General features: G+C 40.7%; 1 protein-coding gene across 2 annotated transcripts in view; it reads right to left on the reverse strand.

Annotated features, from left to right (window-relative positions):
* HSDL2 (hydroxysteroid dehydrogenase like 2) overlaps window positions 1-26763 on the reverse strand; it is a 96927-nt gene that overhangs the window by 16148 nt on the left and 54016 nt on the right. For both annotated transcript variants that reach the window (NM_001199077.3, XM_009457050.4), the window contains 3 exons: window positions 20634-20828; window positions 17495-17566; window positions 5140-5289 (listed from right to left, as the gene is read on the reverse strand). In NM_001199077.3, the coding sequence (NP_001186006.1) occupies window positions 5140-5289; window positions 17495-17566; window positions 20634-20828 (417 nt within the window). The remainder of the gene's footprint in view (window positions 1-5139; window positions 5290-17494; window positions 17567-20633; window positions 20829-26763) is intronic.

Genomic DNA, 26763 nt, shown 5'->3' on the forward strand with positions numbered 1-26763 from the left:
ATATTTATTAAGCACGTCCAGGTATTCTGCTAGGCTCTGAAGACTCTTCAATAAAAAGAAAACCATGGTTCTACTCACAAAAGAGGAAGTAGAGGGTGATGTGGGAGCACATTAAGGAATCAAGATAACCAGAGTAAGAAAACTCATAAAGACAGAAAGTAGAACAGTGGTTTCCAGGGACTGGGGGATGGGGAATGGGAGTTAACTGTTTAATGGGTACAGAGTTTCACTTGGAATGATGAAAAAGTTCTGGAGATAGATGGTGATGATTGTTTTGTTTTTGTTTTTGTTTTCTTTTTTTCTTTTTTTTGGAGATGGAGTCTAGCTCTGTCGCCCAGGCTGGAGTGCAGTGGCGCAATCTCGGCTCACTGCAAGTTCCGCCTCCCGGGTTCATGCTATTCTCCTGCCTCAGCCTCCCTAGTAGCTGGGACTACAGGCGCCCGCCACCACACCCAGCTAATTTTTTGTATTTTTAGTAGAGAAGGGGTCTCACCATGTTAGCCAGGATGGTCTCGATCTCCTGACCTCGTGATCTGCCCACCTCGGCCTCCCAAAGTGCTGGGATTACAGGCATGAGACACCGTGCCCGGTAGGTGATGATTGTTATAAAACAGTGTGAATGCATTTAATGCTACTAAGCTGTACACTTAGAAGTGGTTAAAATAGGCCGAGCATGGTGGCTCATACCTGTAATCCTAACTCTTTGGGAGGCAAAGGTGGGCAGATGACCTGAGGTCAGGAGTTCAAGACCAGCCTGGCCAACATGGTGAAACACCGTTTCTACTAAAAATACAAAAAATTAGCCAGGTGTGGTGGGGAGTGTCTATAATCCCAGCTACTTGGGAGGCTGAGGCAAGAGAATCGTTTGAACCTGGGAGGCAGAGGTTGCAGTGAGCCAAGATCACGCCATTGCACTCCAGCTTGGGGCAACAAGAGCAAAACTCCATCTCAAAAGAAAAAAAAAGAAACAAGAAGTGGTTAAAATGTTATGTATTTTTTATTGCGATGCAAAATTAAGTTTTCAAAAAGGGTCAGGAAAGCTCAGTTGAAGCTGAGATTTGAAAGTTAAGTAAGAATTAGCTAGATGGACAGGGTAGAGGGAAAGTATTTCAGGCAATGGGAACAGCACATGCAAAAAAGCCAGAATCAAGAGTGCAGCACGTGTGAGGAACTGAAAAAAAAACACAGTGGCACTAGAAGGTAGATGGGTGTTGGATGAGCTTGTGAGGCAGTCTAGGTCTGAGCACAGCCAGTCATGTAAAGGATTGAATGACTTCATCCTACAGGATGTGTCATGGAAGGAAGATGATATGGTAAGGTTTACGTATGGCCCTACCTGCAGTGTAGATAATAAATGGAGAGAAATCAAAAGGATGCAGAGGGCTAGTAAGGATGGTGTTGGGATAGTTCAGGAGCTTGAGGGTGCATGCCTGGACAGGGACCATGGCAGAGGCATGGAGAAAAGTGGGTACATTTGAGAGAGAATGTCAAGGCAGAACCACAAGACTAGGTAACTGCATATGAAGAGGAAAAGGTGGGGAGGGTATATAGGAATGATCTGCTAGTTCTTGGCTTGGGTGGATTTGTTTTTTAAGTGAGAGAAGACTACTGAAGAACAGCAGATTGCTTGATTTTTAATTTTTTAAGACAGGGTCTTGCTCTGTTGCCTAGGCTAGAGTGAAGTGGCATGATCATCACTCACTGCAGCCTCGACCTTCTGGGCTTAAGCTGTCTTCCCATCTCAGCCTCCCAAGTAGCTGGGATTATAGGCACACATCGCCAGATCCAGCTAATTTTTTATTTTTATTTTTGTAGAGACAGGGTCTCACTATGTTACCCAGCCTGGTCTCGAACTCCTTAGCTCAAGTAATTGGCCTCCCAGAGTGCTGGGATTACAGGCAACGTTTAAAATTTTAATACAGCTCAAACCAGCACGTCTGGTTCATCTCAGCTCCTTTACTGTCAAACCAAGGGGCAGAGACTGCTTCAGCTTGTTTCTCTGCCTTCTCTTTGTGACAACCAAAGTATAATCCTGCTGCTGTGAACTTTATTTTTCTTGATCTTGACAGATACGGCATCCACTTGCCTGGATCTGAGCAGAAAGTGCTTGATTTCCTCCATTTTTTTTTCTTTCTTTTTTTGAGTCAGAGTGTCGCTCTGTTGCCCAAGCTGGAGTGCAGTGATGCGATCTGGGCTCACTGCAACCTCCGCCTCCGGAGTTCAAGCGATTCTCCTGCCTCAGCCTCCCAAGTAGCTGGGACTACAGGCACGCGCCACCAAGCCTGGCTAATTTTTATATTTTTTAGTAGAGATGAGGTTTTGCCATGTTGGCCAAGCTGGTCTTGACCTCTGGTGATCTGCCCACCTTGGCCTTCCAAAGTGCTAGGATAATAGGCACGAGCCACCCAGGGATTTCCACAATTTTTCGAGGCTTGGCAAGGAGGCATGCAGAGAGAGGGTGTGGATCGACACTGCCCAAGAGACACAGCAAGCCAGACACTCAGCAGATTTCATGGGTGGTTGCAAAGGTAGGTCCTGGGAATGGTTGTTTTGGACGTTTTCAGGCTGAGGCATCTTTGTGACAGTTAACTAAAAATGTCAAATGAAGTCTGGCTAAGCTAGAAACAGGGACACATAACCAGTCGGTTCATATGGTCATTGAAGCCGCGTGAATGGTTGGGGTTTCCTAGAGAAAGTGTCAGGAGTAGAGTGTCAAGAGTGCTGAGCCAGTGACCTGAAGAACATTGCTTAAGGGAAGGATAGAGGAGAAGCAGCCAGCAAGGGAGACTGACAAGGTGTGATCACAGGCAGGGAAGGAAAGCAAGGAGGTTACAATGAAGGACTGGGGAAGGAGCATTTCCAGAAGGAAAGTGTGGTCAACAGTATCAAATGCTGCAGAGTGGTCACAAGGGAGGAATGACACAGGCCCACTGGTGACAGGGAAGTCATCAAGGACCTTGGTGAAAACCAATTCTGTGAAATGGAAACAAATGGTATCAGCAGGGTGTGTTCAGGGGAATGAGTTGTAGATGAAAATAAGTCTGGCTCTGAAAAGGAGAAAAAAGATGGGCTGTGTGGTTTGTTATTGTCACTGGGTTCTGTTTTAAAGTTAGAAAAGAATTGAGAACATTAAAATACCATTGGGAAGAAGGCTGCAAGATGAACAGATTGAGGACAAGGTTCAGTTAATGGCACAAAATTCCTGAGAAGGCCAGGGAAAATGGGATCTAGAACTTTGCTTCCAAGTATGATCCATGGACTGCAATACTGTCATTACCTGTCAGCCATGCAGAATCTCAGACTCCACTCCAGACCTACTGAATCATTATTTTGCATTTTAGGAAGATCCCAGGTACTTGGTATAGACATTAGAGCTTGAGATGCACTGATGGAGAGCTGAGCTCCATTCTACTAAGAGGGAAGGAGGCAAAGATGATGCCTATCATGATTGATTTGATATCTGATGGCAGGAAGCTGAAGGCATTTTTGTCTGCAGGTTTCTATTACCTCTGTCAAAGAGCAAGTGGAATTATCTGCTGACACTGGCAGGGAAGAGGTGAAGGGAGAGATGGGAGATTTCAGGAACACTGAGAAAGTTTAAGATAGTCACTATGGAAAATGCAGCAGTAAGCTGACAACAAAAACACAGAATTCTGAAGTGTTGCTTAAACCTCAGCTGAAGTGGGGCAATAGTCAATTTCTACTGGTACAGATCCACCCAGTGGTGTGATTTTTTTTTTTCCTTTCCTCCCCCAAAACTTTGCAGCCTGGATGCAACTGTGGAGCAGCCAGAGAGTTTGATTCAGCCAGGACTGGGCTTTTGACAGGTGATGGCATGAGCACAAAGGGTCCAGCAAGTTTAGGACACAAGCAAGAGAGTGACTAAAGCCATGGATGATGGATTCCAAGGATGGCAAGGAAGTAAGAACAGGAAGGCAAGATGGATTAAGATAAAGCAGAGAGGACGAAGAATAAAAAAGTTTGTGTATAATGGGGCTGAGGTAGCCTTTTTTTTTTTAACACAAATTTTATCTGTTTCTTAACTTTTATTTGTTTGAGATGGGTCTCACTATGTTGCCCAGGCTGGAGTGCAGTGGTTATTCACAGATGCGATCGCAGTGTACTACAGTCTTGATCTCCTGGGCTCAAGTGATCCTCCAGCCTCAGCCTCCTGAGTAGCTGGGATTACAGCTGCACGCCACCATCCCTGGCAGCTAGTTCTTACACTATTATTAACATGTGTAAATTTTATATGGAGAAGAACAATATTAAGAGATTTTTAAAAGCTAACTACCATCTGGGCACAATGGCTCACACCTGCAATCTCAGCACTTTGGGAGGCTGAGGCAGGAGGACTGCTTGAGGCTAGGAGTTTGAGACCAGCCTGGGCAACATGGCAAAACCCCACCTCTACTAAAAATACAAAAATTAGCCATGTGTGGTGGTGGGTGCCTTTAATCTCAGCTACTTGGGAGGCTGAGGCAGGAGAATCACTTGAACCCAGGAGGCAGAGGTTGCAGTGAGCCCAGATCCCATCACTGCACTCCAGCCTGGGCAACAAAGCGAGACTCCATCACAAAAAAAAAAATTATAAATTTTTAAAAACAAAAAAAGTAAAAAAAAGCTGACTACCTTCAGACTGACCTGGTTAATGTCAAAGATAAAAATGGCAAGGTGCCTATGATTGATAAATTACTGTATCATACTACCTGTCAGGATCCATATGCCCTTCTAAGCAGGATTTTCTCTCAAATATGCCAGAGTTATATAACACTGGGAGTATTTGTAATAAAATTTTACTTTACATGTGTCCATACGCACTGATCTTAATCTAGAAATAAAAGTCATTGGGAGGCTGAGGTCGGAGGATCACTTGAGTCCAGGAGGTCAAGGCCGAAGTGAGCCATGATCATGCCATTGCTCTCCAGCCTGGGTGACAAAGACTCCATCTCAAAGAAACAACAACAACAAAAACAAATCAATAGTTATGGTTGCTGTTCTTGAATGTCTACATTCAAGAGTAAGGGTCTTGAATGCAGCCAACTATCCAGGGGATCACTGTTGGACGCTGATTTTCTTCCAAAGGAAACACCCCATTTTGTTTCATAAAAACTTCAGATTACCAGATGCAGTCCTTACCGGAGAGTTCAAACAGATAGATTGCTTGAGTGGCTTTGACAACATCATCACTGAGAGAGTCCTTAACAATTCTAAATGTTTCTTCCACAGCTCCAGAACGTGGTTTTGGTTGCAGCTGCAGTTTCTCTTCTTTGAATTCTGGAACAGCACCTATAAGATATTATTGAAGCAAATGACCTTAATGCTTGGCAGTGAAGGACCCCACACAGAATTAATCAATCAGCAGGACAGACTTGCCACCAATTAGACCTATTTGACCAAAATGACTTTAAATGCATTAAGTGGCATCTAAAAGCATAAATCAAATTGACAGAATAACAGTCAAACACACATCAATTATGACTATAAATGTAAATCTTTATACTCTCCAAATAAAAGGCTGACTTTCAGATTAGGTTAAAAAATACTACTAAACTATAAATATTTATCATAAACAAACCTTCTATAATCTGAGTACTTTGTGAGGCCAAGGCTGGGCGTGGTGGCTCATGCATGTAATTCCAGCACTTTGGGAGGCCAACGCGGGTGGATCACTTGAGCCCAGGAGTTCGAGACCAGCCTGGGCAACATGGAGAAACCCTGTCTCTACAAAAAATACAAAAATTAGCTGGGCGTGGTGGTTGGTGCCTGTAGTCCCAGCTACTTGGGAGGCTGAGGTGAGAGGATCACTTGAGCCTGGGAGGTAGAGGCTGCAGTGAGCCGAGATCACGCTACTGCACTCCAGCCTTGGTGACAGAGGGAGACCCTGTCTCAAAAAAATAAATAAAAGAAACAGACCTAAACACAACTACTGGAGTATTAGGGATGATAATCAATCACTCCTTTGTCAGTTTCTCTCAGTTCTAAAACCAAATGAGAACAAAAAGACATTGGAATCAGAAAGTTGGAAATCAAAATATCAGCTGTGGAACTGGTGGAGCTAAACTGAAGACTGTAGCTTGAATCAACACCCAAGTGTACTTTCTAATCACTCCACCTCTAAATTCAATCTATTCACCTAGTCCTTTCACCCATGGATTGACCCTGCATCCTCCCATCACCGGTTAGAAATGCTCTTAAGTAGAGATCATGTAAAAAACTGAGGACAGCCTGCTCAGAAAGAGAGAATGCTCAGAAGGGTCTGACACACAACCTCAGTTTCTTCTCCCCATCTCACTTATTCAGATTATCCCTCCCACTAGATGAAAAGGGAGGTTAAACTGTTAGTCCCCTGACTAACAGGCTGCCCTCTCTGGAAACACTAGGTCACGGGAATGGAGGTTACCTGCAACATTTTAAAACTTGCATTCACTTAACCCACTGGCTATAACAACTTAACATATGATCAGCCAGGGGAGAAGACAGCAGTTCATAGGACTGCTTTGCTCCCATATCATGATGCTGCCCCCCAATACTGTCTCTGTTCCTTTATTTATTTATTTTTGAGACAGAGTCTCGCTTTGTCACCCAGGCTGGAGTGCAGTGGCTTGATCTCGGCTCACTGCAACCTCCGTCTCCTGGTTCAAGCGATTCTCCAGCTTCAGCCTCTCAAGTAGCTGGGACTACAGGTGCCCACCACCGTGCCCGGCTAATTTTTGAATTTTTAGTAGAGACAGGGTTTCACCATATTGGCCAGGCTGGTCTCAAACTCCTTACCTCAGGTGATCCACCCACATTGGCCTCCCAAAGTGCTGGGATTGCAGGCGTGAGCCACCGTGCCCCGCCTCTCTGTTCCTTTATTTATCATTCTAGAATCACATAGAGGCAGCTAAGTAGTTGCCCCCAGAAACAGGTAAGAACAATTCATTAATTAAATTAACTCCAAGGCCAATCTGTGCTCTAGGCTGAAGGTGAATCTGTTTCTCAACTCAAATTATACACAGCCATCTTGTCTAATACAATTCCTCAAAGGTTATTAAATGAAATCTAATTGACAGCATAAATATACTCCATAGTACAAAGTAAGCTATTAATTCATAAAGTATACTGAATATAAATTGCCTTTCGTTATGATGTTTCCACAAATAAAAAAAAATCATTTTCCTTTTATAAGTTAAAGTACAAACAGATATTAGAGATGAAAGCCTTAAAGAATTTTTTTAGCCTGTTTTATTATTGTTTAAAATTTTACTACAGTGTACCCCTTTATTGCCTGCACTGGGGGCAATCCACTTCTTCTGCCTTGCACTTAGCATGACACTGCTTTTTATTGACATGTAACACACATTCTGAAACAGTGATCAGATGTATCCAGATCAAACATCACCACCTAGGTCAAGAAAGATGATATTACAGGTATCCCAGAAGCCCACTCCACAACCCCTCCTAATTGCTAACACCATATATTAGTTTTGTCTCACGTTTATCTTCAAATAAATGGAATCAATCGCACAGTATCTATTCTTATATGCCTGCCGATCCTTCAAATCTCTTCCAAAAAAAAATGCAAGAGGAGGGAACACTTTCTAATTAATTATGTGAGGTCAGTATTACCATGACACCAAGCCAGATGCAGACTTAAAAGAAAACTGACTAGTATAGACAGACAATATGCAAATGCATATACATGCATACATACATAAAATTAAGCCGAGAAGTGATGGGTTCTACTTTAAAAAGAGCAAGAACTGGGATAGAATGTAAGACTATTTTAGATAAGACAGTTTTTGAATAGACACTGAATTAAACAATATAAGGCTGAATATGTAAATACATACACACGTACATATTTATTCTACAATTTGAAAACATAAATGTGGCCAATAGTTCGTCTTCACCAGTTCAATTTGAAACAGGTATTCCCCATGCTTCAGTGACAATAACCTAATACTTTATAACCTTTGCAATGCTTATTTGAGCAATGCCCCTTCCCAGTTATTTTCCAAATGTACACCAGTGTAAGTGAATGAGACACATTACTATTAATATAAGGTATTATTATTTAGAAGCCAATTTTAAAATTGAGCTATGAATTCCAATATTTATCTATTTTTTTTTTTTGTCTGTTTTTTGAGATGGGCTTACTCTGTCACCCAGGCTGAAGTGCAGTGGTACAGTCAAGGTTCACTGCAGCCTCAACTTCCTGAGCTCAAGCTTCCTGAGTAGCTGGGACCACAGGCATGTGCCACTACGCCCAGCTAATTTTTTGTATTTTTTGTAGAGACAGGGTTTCACCATGCTGGCCCGGCTGGTCTCGAACTCCTAGACTCAAGCGATCCACCCGCCTCAGCCACCCATGATTGGGATTACAGACATGAGATACCACACCTGGCCTCAAAAAGTTGTTTTTGAAGACATGGAAAACATTCACAATAATTAAGTAATGTTAAATTAAATGGGAGTCTATGCAATTAAACATAATATATATAAAGCTTCTTTCTTAAAAAAATAAAAAACACAATATGAACCTACTGGTAAAATATTTATTTCTGGGTATACATTTTAAATTATATGTGCCAAAAAAAAGTGGTTGAAAGGAAATAAGCCAAAATATAAATGTACTTATAATTGGATTACAGGTGACTTTAAAATTTTTCTTTAAGCTGTTCTATACTTTTTTTTTTTTTTTTAAGGCAGAGTTTTGCTCTGTCACCTAGGCTGGAGTGCAGTGGCATGATCTCAGCCCATTGCAACCTCCACCTCCCAGGTTCAAGCGATTCTTGTGCCTCAGCCTCCCGAATAGCTCGGATTACAGGCACATACCACTGCACCCGACTAATTTTGTATTTTTAGTAGAGACAGGGTTTCACCGTGCCAGCCAGGCTGGTCTTGAACTCCCGACCTCAGGTGATCTGCTTGCCTCGGCCTCCCAAAATGCTGGGATTACAGGCGTGAGCCACTGCACCTGGCCTGTTCTATGCTTTTTTTATACTTCTGTATTAAACTTTTCTTTTTAAATTTTTAATGTTTTAATTTTTTTCTATTTGTAGAGATGGGGTCTCGCTATGTTGCCCAGGCTGGTCTTGAACTCATGTCCTCAAGTGATCATCCCACCTCTGTCTCCCATAGTGTTATGATTACAGGTGTGAGCCCCGATACCCTGCCCGTACTAAGCTTTTCTATACAGACTAATTTAAAATGCTATCAAAATTGAGTAAAGTATATAACAAAATCGATTGGATGTAGCCAAAGCTATGTTAAGGGGATAAATGCACAAACTTTATTTCATTATTTTAAAAGAAATAACAATAAAGTATTAGCCCAACAAGTAAGAACAGGAACAAAAACAACCTCAAAGAAAGCAGAAAGGAGAAAACAATAAAGCAAAAGTAAAAAAAGTAAGGAATCAGATGGTTGCACAATTCTGGGAAGATGCTAAAAATCACTAGACACTTCCAAATGGTGAATTTTTTTTTTTTTTTTTTGAAACAGAGTTCCACTCTGTCACCCCGTCTGGAGTGCAGTGACATGATTTTGGCTCACTGCAACCTCCAGCTCCCGGGCAGCTGGGATTACAGACGTGCACCACCACACCCGACTAATTTTTTGTATTTTTAGTAGAGACAGAATTTCGCCATGTTGCCCAGGCTGGTCTTGAACACCTGAGCTCAGACAATCCGCCTGCCTCAGCCTCCCAAAGTGCTAGAATTACAAGCATGAGCCACCATGCCCGGCCTAAAATGATGAATTTTTTGGTATATGTAAGTTATATCTCGAGTTGTTATTAAAAAGATAATCAGAAAAGAGAAAAGCTGTAGAATTAAAAATGAAATAAAATTTAAAGTCTGGTGCTTCTGAGAAAAAAATAAGATACCATAAAATCAGCAACTAATCAAGAAAAAAGAAAAATAATTTTTAAAACAGAGGAAAGAGGCTGGGCGCAGTGGCTCGTGCTGGTAATCCTAGCACTTTGGGAAGCCAAGGTGGGTGGATCACCTGAGGTCAGGAGTTTGAGACCAGCCTGACCAACATGGTGAAACCCCATCTCTACTAAAAATACAAAAATTAGCTGGGCATGGTGGCGTGCACCTGTAATGCTAGCTACTCAGGAGGCTGAGGCATGAGAATTGCTTGAACCTGGGAGGCAGGGGTTGCAGTGAGCCGAGATTGTGCCACTGCGCTCCAGCCTGGGAGACAGAGTGAGACTTTGTCTTAAAAGAAAAAAAAAAGAAAAAAAAACAGAGGAAAGAGATAAAACAGTTTGAAAACTTAAAAAAATTGTGTAAGTGAAATACCACATGTCAACTCTTAAATAGGTTTTGAAACTTCAAATGGATAATTTGGGTTTTTATTTTTTAAAAAGCCTATAATTGAATAAAATAAAAGTTTTGAAAGAAATAACTTCAGAAAAGACCCAAATGACTTAGTAGGTATTTCAAACCTTCAAAGAAAAGAACATAGAGAGAGGCTGGGTGTGGTGGCTCATGCCTGTAATCCCAGCACTTTTGGGAGGCCAAGGCGGGTGGATCATGAAGTCAGGAGATCGAGACCATCCTGGCTAACGCAGTGAAACCCTGTCTCTACTAAAAATAAAAAAATAAAAAAAAAATTAGCTGGGTGGCAAGCCTGTAATCCTAGCTACTCAGGAGGCTGAGGCAGGAGAATCGCTTGAACCCAGGTGGCGGACGTTGCAGTGAGCCAAGAAAATGCCACTGCACTCCAGCCTGGGCAACGGAGCAAGACGCCGTCTCAATAAAAAAATAAAAAAAGAAAGAAGGAAAGAAAGAAAGGAGGAAAGAAATAAAGAATAGAAAAAGTACCCATTTACCATATTTAAAATGTAACAAGTTTATTACACTAAAAATAGATACCAATCTAACTTCTCTGATTAAAAAAATGTCCATCCTATACAAATGTTAACACCTTACTTATGGTAAAATGTGAAGATTTTCTCATTAAAATTAAGAATAAAATAAGGATAATTAAAATAAAATAGTTTTAATGAACCTCCTGGAAGTTCAAGTCAGTGTATTAAAATATATGCCAGAAATCATCCTTGAAAGACATTATTATATGCAGACAAGAAGTTTTACCATGTAGAAAATTTAAGATAATAATAACTACAGCAACCAATAGTTACAGGGAACTTCCTGCATCAAATGTACAATATGATGTACCATCACTCTTATTCCTCACAATAATTACACAAGGAAAGTAAGAGGTGACAAAACTGTTCCAGAGAGCTGAAGTGATATGCCCAAAATGATAAATATAAGTGGCGGGCACCGGATTTGAACCCAGATCTGTCTTACTCCAAAGTCTATGCTTTCAATGAGTACTCATGCTCTCTCAAAAACTATTAGATGTCTTTAAAAACAACAACAAAAAACTCATGATGGTGACCAGATACAGAACATACAAAAGTTAATTTTCCCCTTTTTATTTTTAACTTGCCTTGTTCCAGAAAGCATTTCAATTTGTTTAATAAAAACAAATGCATTTCAAGATTAAATCCAGGCAGTCTGACTCCAGAGCCTGCAATTTTATCCACTGAGTAATAAATATTTCCTCCACATTTCCTTCTATGTTTAGCAATCTAATTTTTTATATAGCCAACATAAAAGCTGAACACAGTGCTGAGATGTGAAACTCACCAGAAGTTGACCAAGCAGAGGCTGCTAAAGCAAGGGCAGCAAAGACACAGGCTTCCTTCATGTTTCCAAAGGCAGGTCATGTGTTTCGTTTTAGCAGTTACACCAGAGAGAACTGAGTCTGTCACATAAATAACTGCTGGAACCCCTCCCTTCCTTGTGGGTAACTACTTCAGGTGATTTGTATATTAGTCAAGATATATCATCTACATATGAGGTGCCAAGGAGATTGCAGCAAAAACTTTACTTTATCCCTGAAAGACATTTGCCAAGAGATAAATTGCATAATTTATCACCTGGATTATTGAGACGTAAACATGATGAGTTTGCACAAGAGAAAAAAAACTTCAGGAGACAAAAAAACCTGTGATAGATTTTAAAGGTGCAGCCATCAGACTACAAATATGTAAGCCAGAATGGGAAAGAAATATTTATAGAATTCCAGTACACAAAAGAAGATGACATATGGCTGGTAGTCCCTGACACAGGCTCTCCTAACTTCACACTGAATAAATATAAAAATGCACACACACACAAAAGGGGAAATACTGAATATCACCTAGACTGATACACAATCTATTGTCTGAATCTAGGAAGAGAGGTTCAGCAGCTCTAAGGTACATGGAGTCAGCCCCAGAAAGACAGGTCTCCTGTGCTTTCCCTCATGAAAGATCTCAAAGAATACCTCTGCCCACCCGAACAAAGAAGAGAGGCTCGCGCTGGATCAGACTCTGGGCTTGTACCAACTAAGATCAGGAGCTGTCTCTCTGTTTTACACATGCTACTTTTCAAGACACACTCAATGTGATTCCTCATCCTCATCTTTCAAATCCAGTTCCAAAGCTTGTAGCTCCCAAATAAGATAAACAGACAGTAGGGGAGTCCTGCAGTGGAGCATCCTGGGAAGTACATGCCCCAAGGCATGGCTGACAAGGATGGGGAGGGGAAGAACCGTGGCAGCAGGGCATTCCAGGAGAGAGTAGTTTTTGTGTTTTTGTTGTGTTTCATGTTGTTTTTGAGACAGGGTCTCCCTCTGTCACCCAGGCTGGAGTGCAATGGCACAATCACAGCTTGCTGCAAGCTTGAACTCCTGGGCTCAAGTGATCCTCCCGCCTCAGCCTCCCAAGTACCTGAGACCACAGGTACATACCACCAGGCCTGGCTATTGTTAAAAATTTTTTGTAGAAATGGGATCTTGCTATTGCTACATTGCCCAGGCTCATCTCGAACTCCTGGCCTCGGGCGATCCTCCCACCACAGCCTCCCAAAGTGCTGGGATTACAGGCATTAGCCACTGAGCCAGGCCTGGAGAGTAGTTTTAAACAGAGGAAGTAAAGGAAGGTCACATGTCAGCCTTGCACACTGGCCTGAGCTATTTGCCCAACAGGTGCTACATCTGAAACTACAGCTCAGAAAAAGGAATTCCTCCATATAGACAGGGAGGGGAGCCAAAAGCAACCTACACATTCCTGCCTTTGACTACACTAGCTCTAGAGATATCTCCTAATATGAGGAAGAATTAACAGAAAAAAAAAATAATAACCTGATGCCTATGAAAAAAATAATGTGCCACAGGCAATGGAGGCTATTCTGAAGAGCAAATATCTAAAACTAATTTACCATGAAACCTACAAGAATTCTTCCACATGAAAACTATATCATGATGTGTCAATACAGATTCATCAATTCTAACAAATGTACCACTCTGGTAGAGGATGCTGCTAAGGAAGGAAGTAATGCATGTGTGGGATATATGATATTTCTGTACCTTCTCAGTTTTGCTGTGAATCTAAAACTTTATGCTATTAAAAAAAAATAAAGCTTTGGCCAGGCACAGTGGCTCATGCCTGTAATCCCAGCACTTTGGGAGGCCAAGGTGGGTGGATCACCTGAGGTCAGAAGTTTGAGACCAGACTGGCTAATGTGGCGAAACCCCATCTCTACTAAAAATACAAAATTAGCCACATGGCACACCCATGTAATCCCAGCTACTAGGGAGGCTGAGGAAGGAGAATTGCTTTAACTTGGGAGGTGGAGGTTGCAGTGAGCCAAGATCATGCCACTGCATTCCAGCCGGGGTGATAGAGACTCTGTCTCAAAAAAATAAATAAATAAAGCCTTAAAAAAAAAACTATATGAAACAGGGACAGAAAGTTATATATAACTGGCTGTGATGAAAAGACAATAGGATAAAATGAAAAAGGAAGTGAGCACCATAGCAAATTAACCATTTGAGACAATATGGAACAGAAACTAAGCTATAGAACATCTTATCAGACTGTCCTTTTTAATACAGAGGACAAACTTAACAAGGTCTCCAGAATACAGAAGAGAAAGCCAGAACCAGTGAGAAATGGTGCTAACTGCAGGGAAAGGGAAAGGGGAGCCAAGGTAAGAGTAAGTGTTTCTGAGAATCCAGAACAACTGGAACAGAAGCAATTAAAACTGTAACTGAAGGAAAATAGGCCCAGCGCCATAGCTCATGCCTGTAATACCAGCACTTTGGGAGGCCGAGGCAGGATGATTGTTTGAGGCCAGGAGTTTGAGACCAGCCTGGGCAATATAACAAGACCCCCTCTTTACAAAAAATTTAAAAATTAGCTGGACGTGGTGGCATGCACCTCTAGTCCCAGCTATTGGTGAGGCTGAGGTGAGAGGATTGTTTGAGTCCAGGACTTTGAGGGCTGCAGTGGGCTATGATCGAGCCACTGCACTCCAGCTTGGGCAACGGGGTGAGACCCAGTCTCTAAACCAAATAAAAAATAAAAACAAAAATAAGCTGGAAGTCAAAAAAAAAAAAACAAGACTGAGTGGGCTCCCTGTGTTCCAGTGGAGAGTAGGGGTGGGGGGAATCAATGAAGAAATAATGGTATTGCATTTTTGTTTGTTTGTTTTTTGAGACAGGGGTCTCACTCTCTCACCCAGGATGGAGTTTAATGGCTTGATCATAGCTCATTACAACCTCAAACTCCTGAACTCAAGTGATCCTCCCACTTCAGCCTCCCAAGTAGCTGGGACTACAGGCATGCACCATCACACCCAGCTAATTTTTGTACTTTTTGTAGAGACAAAGTTTTGCCATGTTGCCCAGACTAGTCTTGAACTCCTGGGCTCAAGCGATCCTCCCACCTCAGCCTCCCAAAGTGCTGGGACTACAGACGTGAGCCACTATGCCTGGTTGATACTGCTTTTAAGATGAGAAGAAAAAAAAACCCCATCAATTTAAAACTAGGTCCATTGTCTACAATAATTACATATATAAGAGCTAACATACACACGACGAATACTGGAAAAGGTATAATGAAATGGTAACAGGGGTTATTATAAGTTGTTGGTGCAATAGAAAGGTGAACCTCTCCCCCTTTGGAAACAAGGGATACACATGGTTCTCAAAGAGCTGAACTATGAGAGGACATAAGAAATAAACTGAAAGAGGTAAGTTATAGCCCAGGCTACTATCTATATGAGTATATTAATTTATCTACAGAAAAGGTCAGGTAAAATTGCTATTGACTGAACCACACAGAATCAAAAAAAGAGAGCTACAGAAGTAAATGCTCCTGCAGCATTAGGTGAGGGAAGTTAGCCAAAGGAATTTGAGTCTTCTAACCTTAAGGGTAAGAGCACTGCTTATGTGGAGATGGCTATAGGCAAAGTTATCCCTATCAAAGCCTGATGCCAGTAAACACTGATTTTACACTCTACCTATCTAACTCCCTTGTTCTGATTCCACGGTCATGAAATGACCTTCTGACTACGATTCTGTTTCATGCACAATTATATCCAAAGGAAGAGAATGTGCTGATCAAGCACCTACATGTTTAACCTATGAGATGGCAACTCTTTGTTATAAATTAATAAACTGGATTATCAGGGGAAAGAATGTGCTAATTTACGTATTTATTTGAGACAGGGTCTTGCTCTGTTGCCCAGGCTGGAGTGCTGTAGCTCAATCATAGCTCACTGCAGCCTCAAACTCTCGAGCTCAAGGGATCCTCCTGCTTCAGTCTCCTGAGTAGCTGAGACTACAGGCATGTGCCACCATGGCCAGCTAATTTTTTTTATTTTTTTGTAGAGACAGGGTCTCACCATGTTGCCCAGACTAAGAATATGCTAAAATTTAAAAGACTAAGTATTCAAGTGTTAGGAAAGCCATTTAAGTTTACTGGTTAAAGACATGGGCTTTGAAAACAGAGAAATATGAGTTTAAATCTTGGTTCTGCCACCTGCTGGCTGTGCAATTGCAGCTGTAAAATGAGGGGAGTATCTGTCTTGGGGATTAATGGTATTAAACAGGACAATGCATGTAAAGTACTTAGCACAGTGTTTGGCACATAGGAGGTGCCCAGTAAATATTTGTTGAATAAACAAAATGAATATACACGATCAATAAGTGGTTCTTATTTAAAATTTGGAGTTTAAATGATCTCAGTTCATGCATGCCTTCTTCTAAAAGACAGATCCAACCTTAGGGCGTTGGGCAAAAATCGGAGTTTGGGACTTAACTAACTTGAAGACCAGACTCTTCTAGAGTTTGATAAGCTCTCTAGGTATTTTCCACCATTCTGTAAGAGGCCTTTTGAGAAACAGACTGACAGTCTTGTTTTTCCTGGTTTTAATACTCTGGGTAGTAGGATTATGAGTAACTATTTTCCTTTCTATTGTTTTAAATTGTATGTAATACAAAAAAGTCCTTTTTATTACCTAAGTAATTTTTTTAAATTACCATAAAAATCTGGAAAAAGAAAAGATAAATAATAAAGAATAAATAAAAGAAAGATGGAAATAAGGTTTGGCTCTAAAATGCATTGCAGTAAGGTGCCACAGATTTGCTAAAGGTATCAAGGAAATTCATCCCTACATTTTCTATCAGCCTTCTAAAAAAAAAATCGATGAGAGTCATAGCATCTATAAGATAAAAATAAGGTAAGGGCCCAGAAGAAGCACAGCCATTCTTATTAGTAAACCATGAGAGAAATTCTTCCCACAGGTATTCATTAAAGTGTTTCTTCAAGTAAGCCACTGGTAAAATGTCAGAACACAAAGTCTAAAATGTAAACTCTGGACCAATTCAAGGGCACTATTGTTTATGAATTACAGAAACAAAACAAAGTAAAACCCAAACCTCCTTTGAAGTTGATTTCTTTCATAAAATAGTCACATAACACAAACTGTGGAAATGGTGTTAGATGTATTTGATATATGACACACTTTTCCTCAAAATAACATATCAACATGAAATACCTAAAGACAGTGCAAAAGAAAATAAATAAAACCTAAAAAAAGTTTTTTCCGACTTGTTTTTAACCAAACGCAAAGAATATATTAATAACTTCTTCTTTTTTTTTTTTTTGAGACAGGGTCTTGCTGTGTCACCCAGGCTAGAGTGCAGTGGCACGATCACGGCTCACTGAAACTTCAACTTCCCGGGATCAGGTGATCCTCCCACCTCAGCCTCCTGAGTAGCTGGGACTACAGTCTCGTGCCACCACACCCAACGTTTTTTTTTTTTGTTTTTTTTTTGTAGAGACGGGGTTTCGCCATGTTGCCCAAGCTCGTCGCAAACTCCTGGACTCAAGTGATCCATTCGCCTCAGCCTCCCAAAGTGCTGGGATTACAGGTATGAGCCACTGTGCCCAGCCTTATTAAAACTTCTTACTGGTAGATGAACAAAACAACCTTCTTTACTAGAATTAACTGAGATCTCACATTACTTGTTTAAAGTACAAAACAGTTTAAAAACAGAAGGCAGAAATGTCACTGTTATAGGATCAATTCCATATTTTGGAAGAAATACATAAGTTAGGATTTATATTTTCTAACATAAAATATAGTCTAGATCTTACCAGTTGATTCCACTTTCTTGCTAACTGCTTCTGGGTATTCATCTAAGAAGAAATCTGGTTGCAAAGGATGACCTGAAAAATTGACCCCAAACCATTAGGTTAATGTAACTACAACATAGTAAGATTTTAACATCTGTTTAATAAACGTATCTATTTTATTAAAAATCTTTCTGGTGCAACAGAAAAGGCCTCTGTGAGAACTGTCGAATGACCTGATCTTCATTAAATTAATTTTCTCATAATTCAGTTATCTTTCTCTCCTCTGATAAATTTTATCTTCAAGATTTAATCCCCAAAAGATCACCTGTTCTGTAAAGCCTTTACCTGCTCTCCCAGGAACCTCTGCCCTTCTCATCCTACACTGCTCTTCTGGCCCACATTCTTCCAAAGTTGTCAGGACTTATTTCTTACCTGCCGTCCTAAAAGCAGAGGGCCCCTTCTTAAGAAGGACTTTCTTCTCAGCATTAGTGCACTTGGGTCTCTTCTCTCTCTCCCTCTTCCTCTCACTCCATCATCATGAACACTAAGCTATCCTATTCCATCCTATTCCACTGGGTTATTATTATTATTATTGACACAGGGTCTCACTGTCACCCAGGCTGGAGTGCAGTGATACGATCTTGGCTCACTGCAACCTCCACCTCCTGGGCTCAAGTGATCCTCCTCCCTCAGCCTCCCAAGTAACAGGGACCACAGGTGCAAGCCACCATATCCAGCTAATTTTTATTTATTTGTTTATTTATTTATTTATTTTTTGAGACGGAGTCTCGCTCTGTCGCCCAGGCTTGAGTGCAGTGGCACGATCTCAGCTCATGGCACCCTCTGCCTCCCAGGTTCAAGCAATCCTCCTGCTTCAGCCTCCCAAGTAGCTGGGATTACAGGTGCCCATCACTATGCCTGGCTAATTTTCATATTTTTAGTAGAGATAGAGTTTCACCATATTGGTCAGGCTGGTCTCAAACTCCTGACCTCAGGATATCCACCCACCTCGGCCTCCCAGTGTGCTGGGATTATGGGCGTGAGCCACCGCGCCTGACCACTCATTTTTATTTTTTGTGGAGATGGGGTTTTGCCATGTTGCCCAGTATGGTCTTGAACTCCTTGGCTCAAGCGATCCACTGGCCTTGGCCTCCCAAAGTGCTGGGATTACAGGTGTGAGCCACTGCACACAGCCTCCACTGGGTCTTATTTTCAGCTAATGGTTGTGGTTAGCAAATAGGTTAACTGTTTTAATTACACTGATAACTCCAATACATGTGCACACTAGAAGATTTAAAGGCCATAAAGCCTTCAAAACTGTAGTACAGTGAGATGTTAACAATCTCAATTGTTCTCTTTTTCTTTTCTCTCTTTTTTTTTTTTTTTGAGATGGGGTCTTGCTGTTTTGCCCAGGCTGGTCTCAAACTTCTGGGCTCAAATGAGCCTCCTGCCTCGGTCTCCTGCCTCTCTCTCTCTCTTTTTCAGAAGTTTAAGCAAACTTCTGGAGGGCAGGAATGAATTCATCTTTGTTATATCCTAATATCATAGTATCTGGTCATTTTAAGTTCTCAATACTTAATAGGATTTTTAATTTAAATAAAATTTTAAAACTTGCGCACAATTACACTGTGTCTTTAAAACCTAAGGTAATAATTATATTCCTGGGTACCAGGACCCGGAAGACCTGAATCTGGTCAGGTTCTGCCACCTATTAGCCATCTGCTCTTAGGCAAAGGCTCAATCTCTCTGAGCCTGTTTTTCCACTTGTAAATATTAACTACTAAATATTCTGAGTGTACTATATGCTGGGCACTGTGCCAAACACATTATACATTATCACATTTAGCCTTTACAAAAATCTTGTATGAAATGTATCATTCTCTTAAGTTTACCAATATGGAAATTGAGGCTGAGACAGACAAACTGGGTGACATGCTCAAAGCTGCATAGCAGTGAGCAGCAGAGCTGCAATATGAAGCTGGGTTGTCTTCTCCCAAATTTCGTGTTCTTAATCACTAAGCATTACTTTCCGTACAGAATTGTTATGCAGGCTAAATAGATAATGCATATAAGAGTGCTTTGTAAAACTATAATCCGCTATTTACTTTAGTTTGAACTGCAGAGATGACCAGGGATGATACGAATATAAACGTGGTTTGTGTCGTTTAGAAGCTCAGTTTAATGAATAATATTTAAAATATACTTTAGCGCAAATAAATATAACTCCTATGTATGGCTATATTAGAATACATCATATTCTATATGGTAAAAATCCATTATTATCATTATCATCCCCAATTTCAGAGAGGGAGAGTTACTTAACAAGAGGGCTTTCTAGAAGCTTCTCAGATCACTTTACTGTCCATGAGACAGAGCCTGCCCACTCATCTACACCATCTGTCATTAAGCTACTCTAAGAGACTGCATTTAAGAGACAAATATTTAGAGAGTCCACAATCATAAATTATTTTAAACAAAAAAATTCATTACTGTGCCAGGTGCAGTGGCTCACGCCTGTAATCCTAACACTTTAGGAGGCCAAGGCAGGCAGATCACTTGAGCTCAGGAGTTCAAGACCAGCCTGGGCAACATGGTGAAACCCCACATCTACAAATACAAAAATTAACCAGGTGTGGTGGCACATGCCTATAGTCCCAGCTACTCTAGAGGCTGAGGTGGAAGGATTGCTTGAGCCTGGGAGGTGGAGGTTGCAGTGAGCTGAGATTGCGCCACTACACTCCAACCTGGGTGACAGAGTGAGACCCTTTCTCAAATCAATCAATAAATAAATACATAACCCACTACTGTACCATCTGTTACCACATATTCTTGAACAAAATCTTTACTCTGTGATTTTAAGACCAACTTTAAAAAATAATTTTCATTTCTTATTTCGAGATTTAGAAGTGGCTAGTAACTGATCTGACTTTCTGTGCTTATATATATATATCACTTCAAAAGCCCTCAACTCACCTCTATTTTTCATTCATCTTTTTTTTTAAGTTGTGTTGGTATGGGTTTTCTTCCTTCATTGGGAAGACAGCTTTTAAAAGAACACATTCATTTTACAATCACACAAACACACACAAAAAACAGATATGTTCATTGCAGAAAATATGGAAAAATGTATCACTACTTTTAAAAACTACAAAAGCATTACCTGGTTTAATTGCATAAACGTCAAAATTTTCTATTCCTTCTTCTTTTAAGATATTTTCATCAATGACAAAGTTGCCAGTAAAACTTTTTGGCTTTTGGAAAATGGAATATGCTGCATCTGCAATTATATCAACTTTTCTACACTGGCTTTCGATACCAGGTCCTCCCAGCATATCCATAGCAGCAGTGTGTATGGCTGTAGAGAAAACACACACACACATACACTCATAACTCCAAATCAAATAATAAAACTATGGAAGTAACAAGCAAGCACCACCCTTCACAATTATCAAGGCTAATCCTTTCATTTCTTAGATGATGAAAACAAAGTCCAGATTGCTTAAGGGATTTGCCAATTTTTTTTTGTTTTTTTGTTTTTATTTTTGTTTTTGAGACAGTCTTGCACTGTCACCCAGGCTGGGGTGCAATGGCGTGATCTCTGCTCACCGCAACCTCTGCCTCCTGGGTTCAAGTGATTGAACCCAGCCTTCTGAGTAGCTGGGATTACAGGCGTACGCCACCACTGCTGGCAATTTTTTTGTATTTTTAATAGAAACGGGGTTTCACCATGTTGGCCAGGCTGGTCTCAAACTCCTGACCTTGTGATCCGTCCGCCTCAGCCTCCCAAAGTGCTGGGATTACAGGCATGAGCCACCACGCCTGGCCCCAGGATTTACCAAATGTTCTACGGAGAGAACTGGGTGGAAAACACATGTTCCTTACTCTGCAACACTGCCTTATACTACAGACCAAACCATAAGACTCAAAGTAAAATTCAATGAACTTTCTGATTTAGAATGCTCAAGAATTTGCATGCCTGTTTAAGGAATAACTGAAGAGACCTCTAATAGCTTCCAGTTGATTCTCCTGATAACAGCTAAGAGATTACTGCCTGAAAACAGACAGTACCAACAGGCTTAATGCCAAAGATTTCCTTTCATATAAACATATGGAGTGCGTATGAGGCTTAAAACATCAGCATTGCCTGTGATGACTCCTCTGGGAAGAGAGCTTGTTTCGCCTCTTTAACACCTGTCAGCCACCACCAAACACATGCACACATTCTTGTGGGTATTCACTGAACCAACAATACCACTGATTATAAAGTGCACCATTACTTTAGGGACCACTAAGGAAACAAAAAAGCTGCCAATTAAGTTATGATATATCATCTATTGTAAGAAACAGACTGGTATCTGAGATGTACAAATATAAAACATGGGCATCTCAGAATCAATGAAAGTAGTATAAACTCTTTCACCTAGTCAGTGAATAGGTTCCTTGAAAAACACTCAATAAATGTTGGTTGGATTTCTGGGGGTCCTTTTTAAATTCACACAACACTGTTTTGTAGAAAATATTAGAAAATAGCTAGGTGCGGTGGCTCACGCCTGTAATCCCAGCACTGTGGGAGGCCGAGGTGGGTGGATCACTTGAGGTCAGGAGTTCGGGACAAGCCTGGTCAACATGGTGAAACCCTATCTCTACTAAAAATACAAAACTTAGCCAAGCATGGTGGCGAGCGCCTGTAGTCCCAGCTACTTGGGAGGCAGAGGTAGGAGAATTGCTTGAACCTGGGAGGCAGAGGTTGCAATGAGCTGAGATTATGCCACTGTACTCCAGCCTGGGTGACAGAGCGAGACTCCGTCTCAAAAAAAAAAAAAGAAAAGAAAAGAAAATAAAGAGAAGTAAAAGGAAAAAATTGCTTAATTAATTATAATTTCCCTATCCAGGGATAACTGCTGTTAATGTTTGCATAAAATTTTTACCATGTTAGGTGTACTTTTAAAATTATGTCTCTTATGTGAAGTAACTTTAAACTCTACAATTAACAGTACATTATTAATTACACATTGTCAACAGTAACATCTCAATTTTCTTACATATATCCTAGTTTACATCAAACAAGAAAAGTCTATTTATTTATTTATTTACTTTCCAACATAATTCATAGGTTCACAGAAAGTCAACTTATTTAAATGTACTTAGGTTTGTGAGTTTCTAGTACTTTAGTTAAAGCTTATTTCCATATATTGTTAAAATACAATTTTAAATTATTACATACTAGAATAACTTACATATTTTCATCTATAAGATGAAATGTCTGTAGCTTTTAAGAGCCATTGGCCCTTTTTCATTCATTTAACAAATAGTTATTAAGCACTTACTATATATAAGTCGGCGCTATTCTAGATATTAAGGACACAGATGTTGACAAAACAGACATAAGGCATCTACCTTCATGGAACTTACATCCCTATTTTGTTTAATGTTCAATTAATTTAGGGAATTTCTTGAAAGCACTGAGTTAGAAGACACTTTTCTACTTCATAACTAAAAATCATTTACTAGGCATAATTTTTTTTTTTTTTTTTTTTTTTGAGATAGGGTCTCACACTGTCACCCAGGCCAAAGGCAGTGGTGAAATCATGGCTCTCTGCAGCCTTGATCTCCTGGGCTCTCAAACGATCCTCCTACCTCACCCTCCCACCATATCCAGCTTTTTTTTTTGGTAGAAATGGGGTCCTGCTATGTTTCCCAGGCTGGTCTCCAACTCGTGGGCTCAAGCCATCCTCCTGCCTTGGCCTTCCAAAGTGCTGGGATTACAGGTGTGAGCCACCGTGTCCAGCCCTAGAAATAATTTTTTCCTTAACCAACAGATCAAGAGCAAGAGCTCTGGTCTCACTCTTGAACTGATCCTTTATTAATAATAAAAAAAAATAGCAGCTGGATGTTGTGGCTAGAGCCTATAATCCCAGATATTCTGGAGGCTGAGGCAGGAAGATTGCTTGAGCCTAGGAATTTGAGGCTGCAGTGAGCTATGACTGTGCCATTGCATTCTAGCCTGGGTGACAGAGTGAGACCCCATTTGTTTGTCAAAAAAACAGAAAAATTAAAAATGAATAAAATAAAATTAAAAATAGCACCTACCATTCATTAAGTGTACCCTGTGCCAGGCATGCTGTTACCTATTTTACATACATTATCTTACCTAATTCTTAGAACCCTGAGGTAGGTCCTGTTGTTATTCCCATTTTATAAATAGGAGCAGTGAAGCACAGAGAAGTTAAGTAACTTGCCCAAGGTCACAGAAGCTAAAATTCAAACACCCAGCAGCCTGACTTCAGAGCCAGGCTCTCATCCTTAATGCAACTAAATGGTTAACCTTGTTAACCAAAGTTCTTGGAGTTCAGTTATCATCTCACTCCCGAAAACTGCAGAACTTTTCTGTACATAATTGAGTATAATCTGTTTTGAGACTATATGCATACATGCACACTGCTAGTCTCCATGTAAACTACATGAATTGTACAAGAATCCTTAAAAACTCTAAATTAGAAGTCTAATAAAATATGTCATGTATAAGTATATACATGCTGTGTGTGTGTGTGAGTGTCTATAGAATAAGAAATGTTCCTCCAACCTATCATTACTTTAACAATCTTTCTAGGAAAGATACAAAGAAGGTACAACTAGGCACTCAAAACTCAAGGAGTGGGCCATTGAGTATTTCTCAACACAGATTTTGCAATGCCAACAAGCTAACCCAATAGGTTAGAAAAAACTGGTAACAATAAAAGCAGGTTAACAGTAGGATCAATCAAATGAAATTCACTGATGATTTCTGGGAAAGAAAATAAGCAAAATTTATAATGAAAGCAGATAAGCCATGGATCACAAGAGTCAACAACATCGACCTGAAAACTTAAGTCTTATTAAGAAATAACTGAAGAGACATCTAATAGCTTCCAATTGATTCTCCTGATAACAGCTAAGAGATTACTGCCTGAAAACAGACAGTACCAACAGTCTTAAGACCAAAGATTTCCTTTCACATAAACATATGAAGTGTGTATGAGGCTTAAAATATCAGCATTGCCTGTGATGACTCCTTCTCTGGGAAGAGAGCTTGTTTCCCCTCTTTGACACCTGTCAGCCACCACCAAACATGTCCACACACTCATGTGTGTATCCACTGAACCAATGATACCACTGATTATACAGCGCACCATTACCTTAGGGACCACTAAAGAAAGAAAAAAGCTGCCAATTAAACTATGATATATCATCCATTGTAAGATACAGACTGAGATCAGAGATGTACAAATATAAAGCATGGGCATGTCAGAATCAATGAAAATGGTATAAACTGTTTAACCTAGTTAGTGAACAGGTTTTGATTTCTAGCACCAGACAGGAAGGAGGTGAGCTGCCACCTTGTCGCCTCACCCTCCCTGGTTAGCTGAGTTCCCAAATCTATTTGTAATATAGTCCAGGTGACAGAAGTCTGCAGCTGCTCTGTGGTACTTCTACTGCCTTCCTCTCTGTAGCCATTACCAAATCAGTAGCTGCTATTCCCAGACTCCCCACCCCAAGCCCAAATCAAATCCACCCAAAAGTGGACTTTCCTGCTTCTACCATACTTGCCCAGACCAGTCATGAGGTAAGAGTAGGCACTGTGAATAGCAGCCATCATCCCTCTCTCCTTCCCCACCCTCCATTTCAGCAAGAACCATGAAACAGGTCTTATAAAAAGAAAAAAATTACAATTCTGGAGGTGACCTAGTTGGAAGCCTGAAATTCCATGTTGTGAAACAACTAGAGGCCGGCCCTCTGATCCTTTCTCTGGATGTGCTGAATTCAGCAGGGTGGAAGTGCTAAAACCAGGAGGAGCAATGAAGTCAGTGTTGAGAAGAACATGCAGCTGAGAAGCCAAGTGGGAGACCGGGACACTGCTCTGATTGAGGATAATGTATGTTACACTGTACCCACTCCGTTAAGCACAATAAATCTCCTTTTTCTTGAAAGGCAATAATGTTGGGAGATTACTTCTGGTTCCAGCTGACATAAAGAGAGTCACTCTACGCTGTCGTCTAAGATGAGGAGATGAGTGTTTTCTTTTAAATAGAGGCCTCTCAAACAGCCAAGAGCCTGAATACCCTCTCAAATCCATTTTCACTCCTCCATTATCATTGCCTCACTCATGAATAATGTAAGATTCTAGCTAGCTTTCCTGCCTCTTCTCTCTACAGTCTTACAAGCCATCCCATATTCAGATGCCAGATTAAACTTCCTAAACCTCATCAGCAACCATATTGCTTCACTGCTCCTATTTTCCCCAGTTTATTATTAATCCTCTGCTTTTAAGATTCTTCAGTGGCTCTCCACTGAATATAGGTTAAAATTCAAGCTCCTAAACTTGGCAGACAAGACCATCCATCTCATCCATCTTCCCCACACTCTCAAACTCACCCAACATTCCAGTCAACCTGTACAACTTGAGTTGCTCAAGTTCAGTGGGAAATAACAAGCCCACACCCTATCATACATACACCAACCTTGTAGTTCCACCGCACAGAAAGTATTTTCCCAAACTGCAGTCTTTGCATGTGTCGCTCCCTCTGCCAAGAAATGTCTTTCCCAGTTCTCCTTTTTGAAAAATTCCAACATCCCCTTGAGATCTCATTTCAATTGTTTACCTACTTTTGAAAATCTGCTGCTCTGATCCTTTCTCCTGAGCTACTATGTCTCAAAAGCACCCTGTAGGCCAGGCACGGTGGATCACACCTGTAATCCCAGCACTTTGGGAGGCTGAGGTGGGTGGATCACTTGAGGTCAGGAGTTCTAGAGCACCCTCGCCAATGTGGTGAAACCCCCATCTCTACTAAAAAAAAAAAATACAAAAATTAGCCAGGTGTGGTGGTGCATGCCTGTAGTCCCAGCTACTCAGGAGGCTGAGGCAGGATAATCACTTGAACTCAGGAGGCAGAGGTTTCAGTGAGCCGAGATGGCGCCACTGCATTCCAGCCTGGGTGACAGAGATTCTGTCTCAAAAAACAAAAACAAAACACAACATCCAGTACATAATTCATCATACCATGCACCACAAGGAACATGACTGTAAATTGGATTTAGTGTGTCATCAACTCTAGGACCAAATAACATCACTGGCTCCAAGATGTCTAGTAAACCTTCTAAAATGAATATCTCGAAGCTAAAGCAAAGATCTCAGCAATGAGCTGATTTTTCCTGCTGGACTGGATAATGCCCTCTATATTCCCTGATACATAACATTCTGCCTATTATATAAGCTTTGTCCAGAATATATTTTGGAGCTAGGCAGAAGGTAA

Source organism: Pan troglodytes, chromosome 11, assembly GCF_028858775.2.
Source record: "Pan troglodytes isolate AG18354 chromosome 11, NHGRI_mPanTro3-v2.0_pri, whole genome shotgun sequence".
In the NCBI taxonomy this organism is placed as follows: Eukaryota; Metazoa; Chordata; class Mammalia; order Primates; family Hominidae; genus Pan; species Pan troglodytes.